Source organism: Brachycentrus maculatus, unplaced genomic scaffold (genome assembly GCF_059751285.1).
Source record: "Brachycentrus maculatus isolate JH-2025_06_01 unplaced genomic scaffold, ASM5975128v1 h1tg000234l, whole genome shotgun sequence".
Lineage (NCBI taxonomy): Eukaryota > Metazoa > Arthropoda > Insecta > Trichoptera > Brachycentridae > Brachycentrus > Brachycentrus maculatus.
In genome coordinates this window covers 738,917-756,186 of record NW_028280985.1, presented here as the reverse complement: position 1 = coordinate 756,186, position 17,270 = coordinate 738,917, and the positions used below count along the sequence as shown (strand labels likewise).

Here is a 17,270-nt window from a genome sequence, read left to right as displayed (position 1 = left end):
CATTGGGTGCCTATAAGAAAGATAATCACTATAAGTTGAGATTCTAATATTATGCCAAATGGTTTTTCAAATAAGGCCCATCTTAATCTACACCCAGTGATGCATAGGGTACTGCCTTGTATTGATTTTGACCATTTAAACACAAACGGTATAGCTGAGTAGAAAAGGGATATACTAAAATACGTCAAATGCGTACATAAAAATTAATTCAGTTTTTTTTTATTCTAAAAATAACAGTTTGTTATTTTTTACTACGTTTCACCACAAAATCACGTGTTAATTTTTTCCTGAGTGGGAGGTAAAGGCAGAACTTTCGAGAATTGAAGACAAAATTAAATACATCTTATTGTGACATTTTAATTATTATTGAATTATTTTTTATTAACAATTACAACAGAATTTAAAAAAATATGAATAGAAGATTTCAAGATTTTACCTTAATGTCAGGATTGAAAATTGGTGTCATTTGCGTTAAGATAAATTTCAAAAGTCGTGCACATCGAGAGAAACCAGAAAGTAAACTAAGATATTTTAAATGATGCAAACATGAAGCAATGTTATTTACCTTTTTCATTAGCGTTATTCTGCAACGCTTTGATAGGTGGCGCCATTCCAAATGCCGCTTTCGGTATTATCGCTGACCCTTTATTCTTTTCAAATAGCGCTTTTCTTTCTCTCATCGACATTAATGCCGGGTCGGTATTTCTAGGACTCGCCGTCGTCGTTTCGAAAATCGCCGCTTTCGACATGACATTTCCTCCGGGTGAGCCATTCATATTTGAATTATCCGCCATTCTTCTGTCCCTCGAAATAGGCGAGCTGCGATTGGACGAGGAATTACTATTTACCGACCGTAGAGACCTGCTATCTGGCGTAGATAACGCAGATCCCTGCTTTACCGGCAAGGCCGCTTCGTTCGCGACTTCGTTGCGGTTCTCGCTTTCGCATCTGCCGTTTGTGATGTCTTCGATGCTGGACGCACAATTATCACTGAAGCTGTTTTCTTTTTCGTAATTGCCATTTTCCAGGTTTTGTTTCGGTGGAGGAGGCGCTTTGTGTTTCTTTATCGACGGTCTCTTCGTAATGTTGCCTCTCGGCGAGCGAGAGGGTGAGGTGACAACCGCCACCGCCGCCATGTTGGTGTCGGACGCTGGGGTAGGTTTGTCGCCCTGTTGGTGATTGGACGGTGAGAAATCGTAAACGAGCCGCGATTGGCTGACGGACACACGCTTGAAGCCCTTGGATTCCTATGCAGCGAACATTCCAGTGGTGTAAACGACAACATCGTTCAAATATCTTTTTATAATAACCCACCACGTTTCTACCGAAATTAATGAATAAAAAAAACTTTTTTACCGAACTATCGCGTATTCCAGTGAAGAATCCAAAAGCAAAAATACCTTAACCACGTGTGGAAATTACTAAAAGGATATTCTAAAAAAAAAAAATTATGACTGGGTAGGATCGACCAAAGAAGCAACATTTTTTTTATTTGCTAAGCATTAACAGAATTATACCAGAAATAACTACAAGATATAAATAAAACCATGTTATATCCTAGTAAGTAATTTGTTTCAAAATAAGAATTAAACTGAATTACAGGAAAAAGACAGTACTAATTCAAAGATTTATCGAATATTTAATTTCGAACAAAGTTAAGCTATCATGGAGTATGTCAATGTCGAGTCTGCATAGTTGATTATAAGAGGTCATAGCACGATTTAACGGGTGCATTATAGTAGCTGCTACCGCGTTGTATTTTGCAATGCGAAATAATTTAGTACGTCTCGGTGGGATATTAAAATATACATAACAGAAAGGTTTGGGCAGTCTAGTTTGTCAGATATTATGAATAAATATTAGATACGCCACTGCTCACCCTTTTGTATAGACGAAAGTCGGAGGTGAACGTTATTGTTGTAAAGGTATTTTATAAATTTGTCTAGTAAACAGTAAACCCCCCTACAACGTTGAGATAGGTAGTACCCCTTTATCAGAGGGAATGTTATAAGGTGTTAATGTTGAAATTGTATTTTTACATTTAAATGACTGAAACGAGTCATTAAAAATTCATATACAATTTTAAAACATAACCCCCCCCCTATAACGTTCACTCCGATAACGCGGTACCAATCTCAACGTTATAGGAGGGTTTACATTAAATATTGTCCGAGTATAAAAGGATTATATATATTGGGGAAGCCCAGTGTACTTACTAACAGCAATAAAGCACATAATAATTAAAAATAATATTAGTAATAAGGAAATATTAATACATAGGTGTAGAATAGTAAAATAGGTATGTACATATATTATTAAAAATTCTCTATATCATATAAGGGTACCTACGACCACATTGTGGATAATATATGGAGAAGAAAAAAGAAAGAAAAAGATCTGATGAATATTAATTAAGCAGATTTATTTTTAAGAAGAAATTACGTAAATATGACGAATAAATTCAACGTGGAAATTTACTTTTTTTTTGCTCAATATTGCACGTCATAAAATACAAAAAAATAATACTTTCTTAAAGATATTTACACTTCAAAGTGAGCCGACGCTACTTTAGAAAATCACGATGAGAAACAAAATAAAACCCACTCGACTTTCTCAGAATCCTTTCGAGAAAGGATTGTCTTTTTTTTAAATGTGAATTAAGAAAACAACCATGAATGCAATATAAAGTGCTTCCGTCCATGATAAGTATTGTATATTTTACTGTAAATTAATTTAATAAATACGTTTTTTTATGTGATCCCTGCATTTAAAAGTTCGTTTTAAGTATAAAAAATTAAACCCTTATAGAAGACAGCTTTTGAGTTTATTAATACAAACACAACTAGTTTTGAAAACTTCGGATGTTCTCGAAACTAGTCGTGTTGATATTAATAAACTCAAAAATGGTCGTATACAAGTGTTTTTATTTTCGTATTTAAATCGTCATGTTATTCCAAAAAGTTAATGCCAAATCAATAAATAATATAAAAATAACTTGACAAGATGACATCAAGGCAATTCGTAATACTTTTGACTCGTAATAATTTGAAAGAATTATCTAATAAATAAAATGAGATAAAAAAATATTGAAGATTCTTAGAGTCATGTCTTGTGTTGCTGTTGACCAAGAAATTTTACTATGAAAACTTTCATTCGCGCGTTTCTAGCCACTTTCATTCATTCATTCAAACCCTTATCCTCACCCAATGGTGCATAGGGCACTGCATCATATAAACAGAGTGTTGTCTTGATCGTTAACACACGAAAGAAAGGTGATCAGCCCTCCGCTTCAGGAACCAGTAGTGTAATGGTCAGCCTCCGTAGTATAATGGTCATCACGCTCGGCTACCGTTCTGGAGGTCCCGGGTTCGATCCCCAAGGGGGTCAAATAAATATAAGTGATTAATTCACACTAATATTTATTCAATATTACCCTTCTAGTCATTACTGGGAAGTAACTCGCGAAAAGTGGGACTTTGCTACGAAATAGGCTAAGAGGATGGAACGCCACTCCCGCACGTTCTGACATACACTTCTAACTTCCTCTACATCCATCCATGAATCTATGCCCTCCACTTACATAAACTTTTGACACGACCAGATTTTAGGTTCTGATTGATTTTCTTGGATGTTTTTCGCAGATACTTTGTGGCACATTTTATAAACTTTATAAAATAAAACAACTTTGTTTTAACCACTTTTTTATTATTAGTACACTTTTTAACCTACCGGTTTCGACAACATTAAGGATTTTTTACGGAGTGTGTGGAAGTTTTTGGTACGGGAATGTAATTGAGTATTTTAATGTTTTTAATGTTTTAGAATTTAATAAAACCCTGATGATGACAAGGTTCTTGTCGAAACCGGTAGGTTAAAAAGTGTACTAATAATAACAGGGTGGTTAAAACAAAGTTGTTTAATTTTATAAAGTCTGATTGATTTGGTCGTGCCAAGACACTCTTGGCCGTCCCCTTTTATTCTTCTCAATAAAAAGACGAATAAAAAACCTATAAAGCGCGTGACAAGAAAAAAACTTACAATTCAACTACGATATTTAAAATAATTTAATATATGAGAGGACATTTAGCGGTCAACAGAACACCGGGCATAGGTCAGACGGTGCAGTCTCCACTTCGCACGAATGACCCGAAATACTCGTCGAAGGTATTTCCAGTCAATTCTTTGTTATGTCCCCGTCTCGCCCATTTACACACTTATCGCGTGAGAGTGAACGGGAAGCGACCAGCTTTGAGTTCGGCAACTTTTTTGCATATGGTACACGACGCCGGGTAACTGGAAACCATTAGGTACTTGGGTAAGTACCAGTCAAACAATGGCATCACGAATAGTGGCAAGTGCGAGTTATGTTTATGGTAACATCAAGCAAAAACCTTATCTTAATGCCCAAGATAAAAAAAGAGAAATATCAAATTGGAGAAACAAACAGAGCTTTGATTGGCGAGAGATCGAAGTGGCCATTGAATTTGGCGCAGCCTTATGAAATTTAAGGGGATATTCACAAACACAGAGCGAGTGTTTTTGCCTAGAATTTTCAATCATGAATTACATGAAATTATAGTAACCTTAAACATAGAAAGTAAATCCACTCACGAGTAGGCATAGGATATGAAACATAAAAAGTTGAAATCTGAGTAGGGTAATGATAAGCGGTGTTGCGTAAGCCGTAGAGTCACTTGGACGTTAGGCAATTAAAAATTCACAAACACAGAATTCATTCCACCGGTGACCACCGGTCACATGTCCGTTAAAAATAAATAGTAAATTTTTAAAAATTCAAAAGGCTACATGTCCGTTTACGCCCGATTTTTTTAAAGAATGTTGTTGACTTTTTTTTAAATATACACATGGAAAATGTATTTTTTATAATTTTTTTAAACTCCTTACCTTTCAATAAATCTTTTGTTTTTCAAGACCATGTATGTAATTATTTCGAAGAAAAACCTGTTTTTTCAATGCACAAACGTTGTTTTAAGAAAAAAACAATTACGGAAAATGTTACCTACATTTTTAAACTAACTAAACTAGTTTAAATCTACGTAACATTTTCCGTAATTGATTTTTATTAAAACACTGTTTTTGCATTGAAAACACAGGTTTTTCTTCGTAGAAAATTAATTTGCGACTTAACGAATACTGGGCCTTAATGCCTGAGAGTGATCAAGTGAGAGAAATAAACCGAGCCTTGATTACCGAAAGAGCAAAGTGGGCAGCGATTTTGGCGTAGCCTTATGAAATTTAAGTATTTTTTATTGGGCACTCAACCCGTAAGCTGCGGATCGCATCTATTGTCGTTTTTTATAGAAGTACCGTTGACTGCGGATCGCATGCAAAGTCGTTTTTCAACTTTACGTACTTATATCAACACCTATGGATAATTTTTTGCACTTAAATTTGGTTCGAGGCATGGATGAATTAGTTCTCTTTGATTTATTGTCATAAAATATAAAAAAAATTGTAATTTTGTGTCAACTTTATCGTGAATACTTCCGGTCGGCTCGTGCTCCGCAGATACGACAGCCGCGTCTTCTATACAGCCGCCATACTTTAGGCCGCGAGTCCGTAAATGTTAATATTTTTGTGTAAATACACCATAAAAACATAATAAGTAAAGTGCATTGTATACTGTGAACATCTATGATGGATATCCGAAAGTTTCACTACAAAAAATAGGCAAAAATATGTTTTTTTTGTTAAAAATATTGTAATGTAAAATAATCCAGCACAGGACGGAAAGTTTGACACTCGAAATCGAGCAGCTTAGAGGTTAAAAGCGTCCGCTCGACGGTTGGTGCATTTCATTAAAAAATGTGTTAAAAACCCTTTCAAAACCAGCAGAAAGAGAGACCAAACAAACGCTATCCCGCTAGATCCTAAACTTTTTTGGTCAAGCACCTTCGCGGAACAAGTGATCAGACCAATAAAATGCTATCCCGCTAGATCCTTAACTTTTATGGTCAAGCCCCTTCGCGGAAAAAATCACTTATCGGGGTTAGGTACCTAGAGCCTATTTAACGTAGATTTATACATACATAAAGTTGAAGTAACGAAATGATTTTCAGGAGACTTACATATTTATTTAAAGTAAATAATTGTACGTGATTATGAATTTTTCTGTAGTGAGAAAATTATCAAACGCGCTTCGGATGATGTTTTTACTATTGATTCAGTGTGTACTGTTTTTAAAAATCAATCAATAATACATGATTTTATTTATTTAAATGTATTACAATGCTAATAATTGGAGGCACTTGTAACACAGAAATTTTAATGAATTAATATATAATCGCTTACTACTTCTATGAAAATAACGGCATTTGCAACTGTCAGCGAAAAGGAAAACGGGTAGCCAATGAGTACCAATATGTAGCCGTTCGAGAATATCGCTGTTATTATGGTAAAACACAAAAATCGTGCATTTACCAAAATATCAAGCAAAAACTGTACCAAGCATCCTAATGGAAGGTTTAAAAAAAGCTTGATGAAATCGACACTTAGCAATTTGCCGCTAATCAAATTGTTATCTGCATTTTTTAAACTATCGACTGTTTGGTAAATGAAAAAGCGAGCACAGATAAAATGGGCCACCGGCACAAACGCCAACTTTCTGCGTAGTATCTTCTTTCTGTCCCCAGTGGGACATTAAGTCCCGTTTGGGAATCACCGGGCTAGACAATATACGCATTTAGCTTTTTGTGTGGTAACACCCGGGTAAATAGTACCTACCGGAGAATAAATATATTACATATGTGCATACGTTAGTTGTCCATTGATGGCCCACTCCGACTTTAAAAGCATTCATTTGTGTAAACACGGCGCAAACATAGTATGTTACTTATTACTTTCTCCAGTGGACTTGGTATACTTTTGACCAAATTCGGCATAATTTGAACAATCGTCTCTGAATATGAATAACCATTTGCATATTAAGACGCAAAATATGGTGACATCTCCCCCTTTTGTCATTTGTTTTGTGGGTAAAGTGTTATGAAACAGACGAAAAACACGCGAATTTTAACAATGGTGGTAGGTTGAGGGTGTTTTTTAAGGCTACTAGTGATAAAAATGAGTTAGACAGGTAAGATGATTTTGAACAAAAACTTTTTCTATTGTAATTTCGTATGGAATCAAGAAAAAAATCATTTTTGTACCAATATATCCAATAATACTAATTGATAATGATATTGGTGGATAAAATTACGTGACAAAACATGTCCAGGTGGAAAGCCATGGCGTGTACAAAAGAGACAGCTGCTAAAAACATGAAAGGATTGTATGTAATTAAAAGAGCGCTACGTATAGCCCCTAAGTAAAAATTGTAAAACAATTTTTTTTAAGAAAAACAATCGGCGTTTATTGTGGAATATTTATACGTAAGACATTGGAGATTTTTTTTTGATTCTAATAATAAATTTTCTAATTTTATTCTTACACACGTCTAGTAAAGGATAGATTAGAATTTCTCAAAATAAATAGATTAAAAAATTGCTCTAATAAAAAAATATCAAATCATCCATTCACCTTTACTATACCCATTAGAACACAAACAATAGGTACTAAAATGTCATGTCGATAAGAAAAACCTGGAGGAAAATATAAATAGTTCAGAGAACACAGGATTTCCCCATACTTATTTATGTGCAGTAGAATGAGTTGTCAACCAACAGTTCCAGATTAAAGCATATATTATTTAAATTTACATACAAAAATCCATTTCTACAGTAAAATCATATTTACATTAGTTAAAAATAAAATAAGTCGTTATAGTTAATGAGTTGCTTTAATACATAAGTCGATTTAGTCAAATAATCAACACAATAATCTAATGGTAGTATTTGACATTTTTAATTTAAGTTTCAATTGATAAATACCACTATTTCTTAAAATCTATTGTGACACCTGTTTCGATGCCTTCCCTGCTATTTTCAAACAGCAAATGATGCGGAATGCATCAAAACACGTGTCACAATAGATTTCAAGAAAAAGTGGTACTACCAAGTGAAACCAAAATCAAAACTAAAAAGTCGTAAAAAACTAAAAAGCGTGTAAAATAATTCGGAAAGAATCTTACATATCATAAGGGTCTGAAATTTAGACTTAGCTTCACAATGTGTTTGAAAATGATGCGAAATGCATCGAATCACGCGTTACAATACACTTTTAAGAAATAATGGTATATACCTAGTAAAACTTAAAACTAAAAATGGGTAGGTACATATTATTACAAAGTTTTATATTATCCAATGACACTTCGTGATGGCATTGCATTTAATATATTATTAGATTAAAACCAATATTTTTAGCTTTTCCAGTTTATTTTTATTTGACCAGCGACCGGGTTTCCGGAAACCCGGTCGCTGGTCAAATAAAAATAAACTGGAAAAGCTAAAAATATTGGTTTTAATCTAATAATATATTATTACAAAGTGACTGCCGAATCAATCAATGATATATTTAACATTGGCTTAAGGCCCTATATTCGATAAATAGCAACTAAATTTTCTATAAACCCATGTAACATTTGGCGTTATTGATTTTTTTCTTGAAAATAAAGTTTTTCTACGAATTAAATACATAGTTTTGAGAAGAAAAGAGTTATTAAAAGTAAGGAGTTGTGAAAAAATAAATCAATACATCGTGAGTGGACTGGCAAAAAAACATTAACTAGAAAATATGCAATTTCGCCTTAATGATGCAGTATCAGGTGAGTGATCAGGTCTTTAAGAACAGTGTCCGTCGATGGTTGCTTAGCATTGGGAGGGACAAGGTAGAAAGTGAATTAATTAAAGTCCAGGTGTAATTATCTTATTGAAAAACCTTTAAACTGTAAATTATTTTTGTATCTCCTGTATGTTATGTTTATAATCTAATAATTAAAAAAAAAATATATTAAAAAATAAAAAAAAAATATATAAAAATTGTATTAACATGTTAGTATTCGGCTCAACACAGGCCATGCCTAAAGAGCCGTAATACGTATAATAAATGTATATATGAAATGAATATGTATATTTGAATGTATCTATGTATTATGTGAAATAAATAAATTAATTAAAAAAATAATAATAATAAAAATAAGTATTGTTACGGACGGATCGCACACCCCGTACGGCGGCCCTGAAAAAGAATTCCAGGCGCCTGGCGGCGAGCGAAACGGTCGCCCGTCGGAATGCGACCCGAAGAAGGGCCTCTATGGATTCTACCGATTTCTCATGTATTTACAGAATGTATTAGATGTAAGAAAGAATAAGACAATGTTAATATTAAATGCGCCTAGATGTTAAGTTGTATAAATAGATTACTGATAAAATAAACTTGTAAATTGTAATGTAATAACGAACTGTTGGAACGGCACCGGTACGGTATGAAAGTGTAGCCCGTCCGGTGCCCATTAGAGAGAGACAGAGATATGGCTGTCTCTCTCCCCCGGCCGCTGATTGGCTGTACTTTCCCACTGTCGGGCGGTACGCGATCACGGCCGGGTATATAGAGGGCGCATTTTTTGGTAATAAACCAGTTCTGGTGTGACTGTTGAAACCTGTGTTTCATTTCTCCGCTCCCGCTCCTTGGACGACTCGCCGCGCCGCCAGCCTGGACCGCTTCGCCTCATTATACCGATTCACGGACCAGTTTCGGAAAGCCCTTATCAGGGCTATTGAGGTTGACTTGTCGGTCCAGTGCCGCTCTTCCCGGCTCATACATCCATTCACCTCCGTCCGTATCCAGCTTACTCGGTAACTCGGTACGGCGGGGCCGTCTGGAACGTCACCCCTTACAACGGTGGCATAGTTGGGAGATTCCGAAGAAGGCCAGGCGTGTACATTTTTGAGAGTCATCGCACGTAACCCACGCCGGTTACATTTTGGTCCTTCGAGCCGGATCCTTCAACGCAGTCTCCAGCTACGATGCCTGCATCCCTGAGGTCGGGACGCAACGTCGCCATGGAGCCCGAAGAGCAGCGCCGTGAGGAGGATCGGGACTCTGTCAGTTCAGTCCGGACTGATACGAGTAGCGACTTGCGCCGCCAGATGGCGGAGCTAGCCGCCAGCAACGAGAGGCAGTTCCAGCAACTCCGTGAGCTGTTGTCGAAGTGCACAGCAGCTAACGTAAGCTCCCCAGGGGGGGAGGTTATCGCGGGTGTCGAACAATCCACCCACCTACGAACGCGGCAGGACGACGCCGCCAATCAGCCCAGAACGGGATTCAGGACATCGGCCGCAGCTCTACCGGTTCCGGTGTTGGATCCGGAACCTACGCGATTCGCTGGGGAATCGCGGGACGAACTGACCGGCCACAGAGGAGAAGCGCCCGGGGGACATGGCCCGGCGCCTACTGGCAACGCGGAGCCGAGGCGTATGGAAACCTCTGGCTTGCGTTGGCGCGCACCGGACGAACGCGATCGCTACCCGGTACGCGAATGGGTCGACGGAGCTCGACCGGACGAACGGCACCGCAGAGATGATGGAAGAGCAATCTACGCGGAGCCCTCACCCCGAGGCGGGGACTACTTTCGATGGTCGGGGCAGCCGCCGGAGTTGCCCAAGTTCAGCGGAGACCCGAGGGAATGGCGCCGCTTCAACGCGGCATATCTCCAATCTACTGAGAGATGGGGGATAGGGGACGCTGACAACATCGGAAGATTGGCGCGCGCACTGGAAGGGCGTGCGCGTCACATGGTAGCAGGCCTGCTACTGTATCCGCGCAACGTGTCGGAAATATTGCGGACGCTGGAGGACGCCTTCGGCAGCCCGACACTCATCATCGCGCAGATACTGGAAGACGCCCGGAGGATGCCGAGTCTCGCCGACCACCCCGCGGATGAAGCAGTCGTGGATTTTGCGGTTTCGATACGCAACGTCATCACCACCGTGGACGGGATGGACGCTTGCTATCTCGACAACCCGCAGCTGCTAGCGGAGATGGTTGCCAAGATGCCGACGCAACTCCGGTGGGATTGGTTCCGCGATCGCCGCCGCGAGACGAGGAGCAGTATCTACGATCTCGCCGCTTGGCTTGACGAGATCACCGCCGGCATCACGCGCCACGGAGGTCTGTTCAGAATGGTGGCGAGGAACAGAGACAAGGAGCGCGCGGGTCAGCGCGACAAGTGCGCCGAGCCCGCCCGCCGCGAGAACGCTCGACGCGTCGAGCCAAGGAGTCACGTGTTTGCGACGCGCGACACGACGAGTGACAAGGAATGCGTATTTTGTAAGGCCAGCGGGCATAACTTACGCCGATGCAAACGGTTCGAGAAGAAGACCGTGGACGACCGCTGGGAATTTGTGCGGCTGTCCAAACTGTGTTTCCAGTGTTTGGAATCAGGGCACAGGGTGCCCGAGTGTGAAGCAAGAAAGTGTGAAATCTGCCGGAGACACCACAATAGAATCCTGCACTACCGCACGGATGGTGCCGCGGAAGCCGTGAAAAGTGAGGAAGTTGTGGACAATGCGCAGGTGCTGTGGACAAATGACTGTGAGGTCCCGGTCACATTCAAAGTGCTGCCGGTTACTTTGAAGGGACCGCGGGGGACCGCAAAAGTGTTCGCCTTGTTGGACGAGGCTGCGTCTGTGACCCTCCTCGAGGAGGGTGTCGCCCGCGCGATAGGTGCTACGGGGATAGCAAGGAATCTGACGATAAAAGGTGCGACTGGACAAAGCAACACACACAGGTCGCAGCGTGTAACGGTGACCTTGATAAGTGATCACAACGGGGAATTCGAGATCGGGGCGAGGACCATCAAGGACTTGGACCTTGTACACAAAAGTGGCGCGCCCGCGCGGACTGGAGCTCGCGTCATCAGACCGCAGATGCTGATCGGCCTCGATAACGCGTCTCTCATGTTCCCGATCGACACTCCAGTGCTTCGGGAGGATGGTCAGCTGACCATAGTGACCACACTGGGGCCAGTAACGTACGGGGGTACCGTACACCCCAACTTCAATCTGCCAAACAACCGGGTCGAGCAAGGGTTGGACGAGCTATTGAAGAGAAACTTCGCCGTGGAGTCATTGGGCGTCTCCACCGCCGAAAGGAATCGCGCAACCGATAAGCGCGCATTGGAACTCTTGAAGAATACTACAAGACAGCTCCCGTCAGGCCAATGGGAGACCGGGCTATTATGGGCTCGGGACGGAGACGTACTGCCGTGCAATCGCCAGGCAGCCTTGAACAGGCTTCACTCTCTAGAAAGGAAGCTAGGACGTGACGCGGCATTGGCAGCGGCTTACAAGGCCAAGATAAGTGAATATATTGGAAAAGGATATGCTGTGAAGCTCGACCCCGCAGAAGAGAATGTGCACCACCCGAGGGAGTGGTATTTACCTCACTTCGCTGTGAGTAACCCGAACAAGCCGGGTAAGATAAGAGTGGTATTTGACGCTGCCGCCCAGCACCGGGGGACGTCATTGAATGACCACTTACTGACAGGACCAGACCTCCTGTCCTCGCTGTTGGGGAACCTCCTTCGATTCAGGGAAGGGGCCGTGGCGGTAGCCGCAGACATCAAGGAGATGTTTCTGCGAATTAGGATCAATGAAGCTGACCAGCCATCGCAAAGGTTCCTGTGGCGAACGAATAGCCGGGATGAACCCGAAACGTACATGTTGACATCGATGATGTTCGGCGCGAAATGCTCGCCCAGTAGTGCCCAGTTTGTCCGCGACAAGGTCGCCCAAACGTACGCACACGAATTTCCGGCCGCCGCGGCGGCCATACAAGGACGAATGTATATGGATGACTATTTGGATGCGACCGACAGCGAAGAAGCGGCCGCATCCCTCATACATGGCCTGAGGCAGGTGCTCCTAAGGGGAGGCTTTGAGCTCACGAGGTGGGCGTCTAATAAGCCAGGAGTCCTGAAAGGCATTGCGGAAAAGGAAAAGGCGGAAAATGCCATCAGAATAGGAGAAGCAAATACAACGGAAAGAGTCCTGGGTTTAATGTGGAACCCCAGGAGCGACACGTTTCTCTTCGAATATGGGACCGAGATGGCCTCGATCCCCGAGAACCCCACCAAGCGCCAAATGCTGAGCGCGACGATGAGTATTTTTGACCCGGTCGGCTTTATTACGTGCCTCACCGTGCGGTCAAAAATTATCCTACAGGCCGTCTGGCGATCAAAGACGGGCTGGGATGAGACGCTGTTGCCGGAGCACTCTGAGAGATGGTCAGAGTGGCGCCGGCTGATGGAGAACAACGAATGCAGAATACCAAGATGTGTGCTACAGTCTAAAGGGCGACTCGTGACGCTGCACATCTTCTGCGACGCATCTGAACAGGCTTGTTGTGCGATAGCCTACTTTGTGAACGCCGGCGACGCGGCGTTCGTGATGGCCAAATCGAAAGTGGCCCCCCTGAAGCCGCTCTCCATACCGCGCCTAGAGCTACAGGCGGCACTGATGGCGGCACGGATGGCTGCCACCATCAAAAGGGAGAGTCAGGCGAGGATAGTAAGAACGATCTACTGGACGGACTCCAGCACGGTGCTGTGTTGGATACGCAATGATCCTTTGAAATATGCAACGTTCGTGGCCAATCGATTGGGAGAGATCGATGAGTTGACCACGCGTGAAGAATGGAAATGGGTCCCCACAAAGGAAAACCCGGCGGACATTGGAACCCGCGACAAGGGGACCCCTGACCTCTCAAGAGACGGACTGTGGTTTGGGGGCCCGCGTTTCTTGAGGGAGGAAGAGACAGAATGGCCCACAGAGAAAGTTGGGCGAACGAGACCAAGCGCAGAAGCGCTCGAAGAAAAACCGGTTCGACAGTTTGTCGGACACACAAGGAACGAGGAGGCCCTCCCGCAGGTGGAGCGGTTCTCCTCCTGGACCCGGCTGGTGCGCACGACCGCCTGGGTACTACGATTCATCTCCAGATGCCGGCGGCACTCGGTCACAGGACAACCCGGAGGGGGGTTTGAGTTGCGCGCCGCGGAGATGCAGGACGCTGAAAACATGTGGATTAGGAGGTCACAAGAAAGCTCATTTCAAGACGAGCTGCAAATGCTGCGGGAGGGAAAGGGAAGCCCGCCCGGAAGCCGTCTGTACGCCGCGACGCCGTACTTGGACAGCAATGGAATAATACGAATGGGTACACGCCTTAAGGCCGCGTCCGAATTCGCGGCAGGCCTCACTGCCCCACCCGTCCTCGACGGAGCATGCCGATATGTGCGGCTATTGATTGAACATGTCCACAAGAAAGGTGGACATCCAGGAACAGAAAGAACTGTAGCAGACCTACGAACGAAGTATCATATCCTGCGGCTGAGGGACGCCGCTAAGAAAATATCACGGGAATGTCAGACATGTGAGACAGCTCGGAGCAGACCAAGGATCCCACTGATGGGACAGTTGCCCGCATCCCGGCTTGCGTACGGCGCACCGCCCTTTGCGCACTGCGGAGTAGATTTCTTCGGGCCGATAGCCGTGACTGTCGGCCGAAGACGGGAAAAACGTTATGGCGTTCTTTTTACGTGTATGGTTACACGCGCCATCCACCTAGAACTCGCGTCCTCACTGCAAGCGGACTCCACGATAATGGCAGTGAGGCGGATGATTTCCCGGAGAGGGTGCCCCATCGCCCTGTACTCCGACAACGGGACCAATTTCCACGGCGCCGACAAAGAGATGCGCGACGCCGTGACGGAACTACGGAAGGATGGAAAATTGTTGGCGGAGCTGACAATTCGGAACATAAGATGGGAATACATACCGCCATCTTCCCCACACATGGGTGGGGCATGGGAGAGGCTCGTTAGGTCGGTAAAACGAGCTCTCAAGGCGACTTTAAACGAACAGGCTCCGAAGGAGGAGACCCTGAAAACGATACTGGCCGAGGCAGAGTATTCAGTTAACAACCGTCCACTTACACAGGTGACTCTGCAGCCCGAGGAAGCTATACCCCTCACCCCGAACCACCTGCTCATCGGAACCGCTAATGCGCACCCCACGCTGGCGCATTACGACGAAGACGACGAAGGAGCCTGCCTTCGCAAACAGTGGCGGATCGCCCAGAGATCCGCGGATATGTTCTGGCGGCGCTGGCTGCGGGAATATCTCCCAACGTTGGCCCAACGGAAGAAATGGCGCGATCCCGCGCCTCCGATCCAGAAGGACGACATGGTCGTAATTGTCGACCCGAACCTGCCGAGGAACTGTTGGCCGCGGGGAATAGTGACCCGAGCCGACCAAGCAGCAGACGGCCAAGTACGAGTCGTGGAGGTAAAGACCCCTAGGGGGGTCTACACCAGGCCGGCCGCAAAGATCGCGGTAATAAGAAGAGAAGGCGCGCGACCCGTCCCCGAGAATTCAGGTGCAGACTAGCTGCACGGGGGGAGTGTTACGGACGGATCGCACACCCCGTACGGCGGCCCTGAAAAAGAATTCCAGGCGCCTGGCGGCGAGCGAAACGGTCGCCCGTCGGAATGCGACCCGAAGAAGGGCCTCTATGGATTCTACCGATTTCTCATGTATTTACAGAATGTATTAGATGTAAGAAAGAATAAGACAATGTTAATATTAAATGCGCCTAGATGTTAAGTTGTATAAATAGATTACTGATAAAATAAACTTGTAAATTGTAATGTAATAACGAACTGTTGGAACGGCACCGGTACGGTATGAAAGTGTAGCCCGTCCGGTGCCCATTAGAGAGAGACAGAGATATGGCTGTCTCTCTCCCCCGGCCGCTGATTGGCTGTACTTTCCCACTGTCGGGCGGTACGCGATCACGGCCGGGTATATAGAGGGCGCATTTTTTGGTAATAAACCAGTTCTGGTGTGACTGTTGAAACCTGTGTTTCATTTCTCCGCTCCCGCTCCTTGGACGACTCGCCGCGCCGCCAGCCTGGACCGCTTCGCCTCATTATACCGATTCACGGACCAGTTTCGGAAAGCCCTTATCAGGGCTATTGAGGTTGACTTGTCGGTCCAGTGCCGCTCTTCCCGGCTCATACATCCATTCACCTCCGTCCGTATCCAGCTTACTCGGTAACTCGGTACGGCGGGGCCGTCTGGAACGTCACCCCTTACAACGGTGGCATAGTTGGGAGATTCCGAAGAAGGCCAGGCGTGTACATTTTTGAGAGTCATCGCACGTAACCCACGCCGGTTACAAGTATTATAAAGTTTTCCACGTTTCATAAACTGGTAAAATACACTAAGTCGTTTGAAATGTCATATTTATGTGGTTTTACAAGAAAATTCGACTTCAAGTTTAATAGCGGGTATTTTATTCAGGCTAACAGCTTTAAATAACAGGGATTATTCAAACAGGGATTTTAGAGTGAACGTTTTTTGCCAGTAACAAAAATATTACAATACATATATTTTTATTAAATCCGGCGTCAAATGACGTATGCCTCTCAGCGCAGCCGTACGCTCAATTAATTCTATTATCGCGAGTAAGGCCTTAATATGAACCCTTTCTATGAATCGTGACTGGGTCGTACTTCACGTCTCCTTGCATTCAACTCGTCAAACCTTCACTATTTTGTTACACTGATACTTGATTGATAAGATTCCAAGCCTAGTTGCTCAGAATCCCCGGCATACGAACCTTGAACGAATAGGTCAGTGTGTTAGCTGGTGACTGCACTATGTAAATGTAACGTTGCCACCAACCAGCCACAATAGAACAAGAGGAGATCGACAGAGTGATGGACGACAGCTGACAGCTTCAATGCGATACTTAACCCCGTTTATTTAATATGCCTTACACTCGAGTTAAAACGTAGGCATGTGCGATCGAATTAAAAAAAAAGTAAACGATTTTTTAAATAGTCATTACTAAACACTCTCCTTATCATTCATCGTTTACATCATTGAATTAAATTGTAAAATTTAAATAAATTAGGGAAAAAATGTAGAAAGATAGAAGGTACAGTAAAACCTCTATTAAACGAACTTTGGATATAACAGACAAAAATCCTTTATTTATATTCAAAGCATTTACTTTGTGGTCAAACATTTTAATTGATATTAGTAATGTTAGTAAATAACCACTCACCGACTACTTCTGTCTACCGGTTTCGAGACGTACCCGTCTCTTCGTCAGGACATACACTACAATTTAACAATCATGCGAACAACACTACACCACACCCACTTAGTACTATTCACATACACTATCACTACACATGCAAAACATGAAGAGCGAGTTGTTAGTCCCACCATGCTTTTGGGAAACTAAAAAACTTTAGTTAGTTTTTTAGTTTCCCAAAAGCATGGTGGGACTAACAACTCGCTCTGCAT

The 17,270-nt window shown here is 43.1% G+C and overlaps 1 protein-coding gene across 2 annotated transcripts in view; it reads right to left on the bottom strand.

Annotated features, from left to right (window-relative positions):
* Window positions 1–17,270, bottom strand: part of LOC148306661 (anillin-like) — an 86,590-nt gene that overhangs the window by 29,752 nt on the left and 39,568 nt on the right. The window contains exon 6 of one of the 2 annotated variants that reach the window (XM_088264580.1): window positions 566–1,169. In XM_088264580.1, coding sequence (XP_088120706.1) covers window positions 566–1,169 — 604 coding nt within the window. Of the gene's footprint in view, window positions 1–565; window positions 1,248–17,270 lie in introns of both variants that reach the window. The other variant, XM_088264579.1, reaches the window with a different exon arrangement.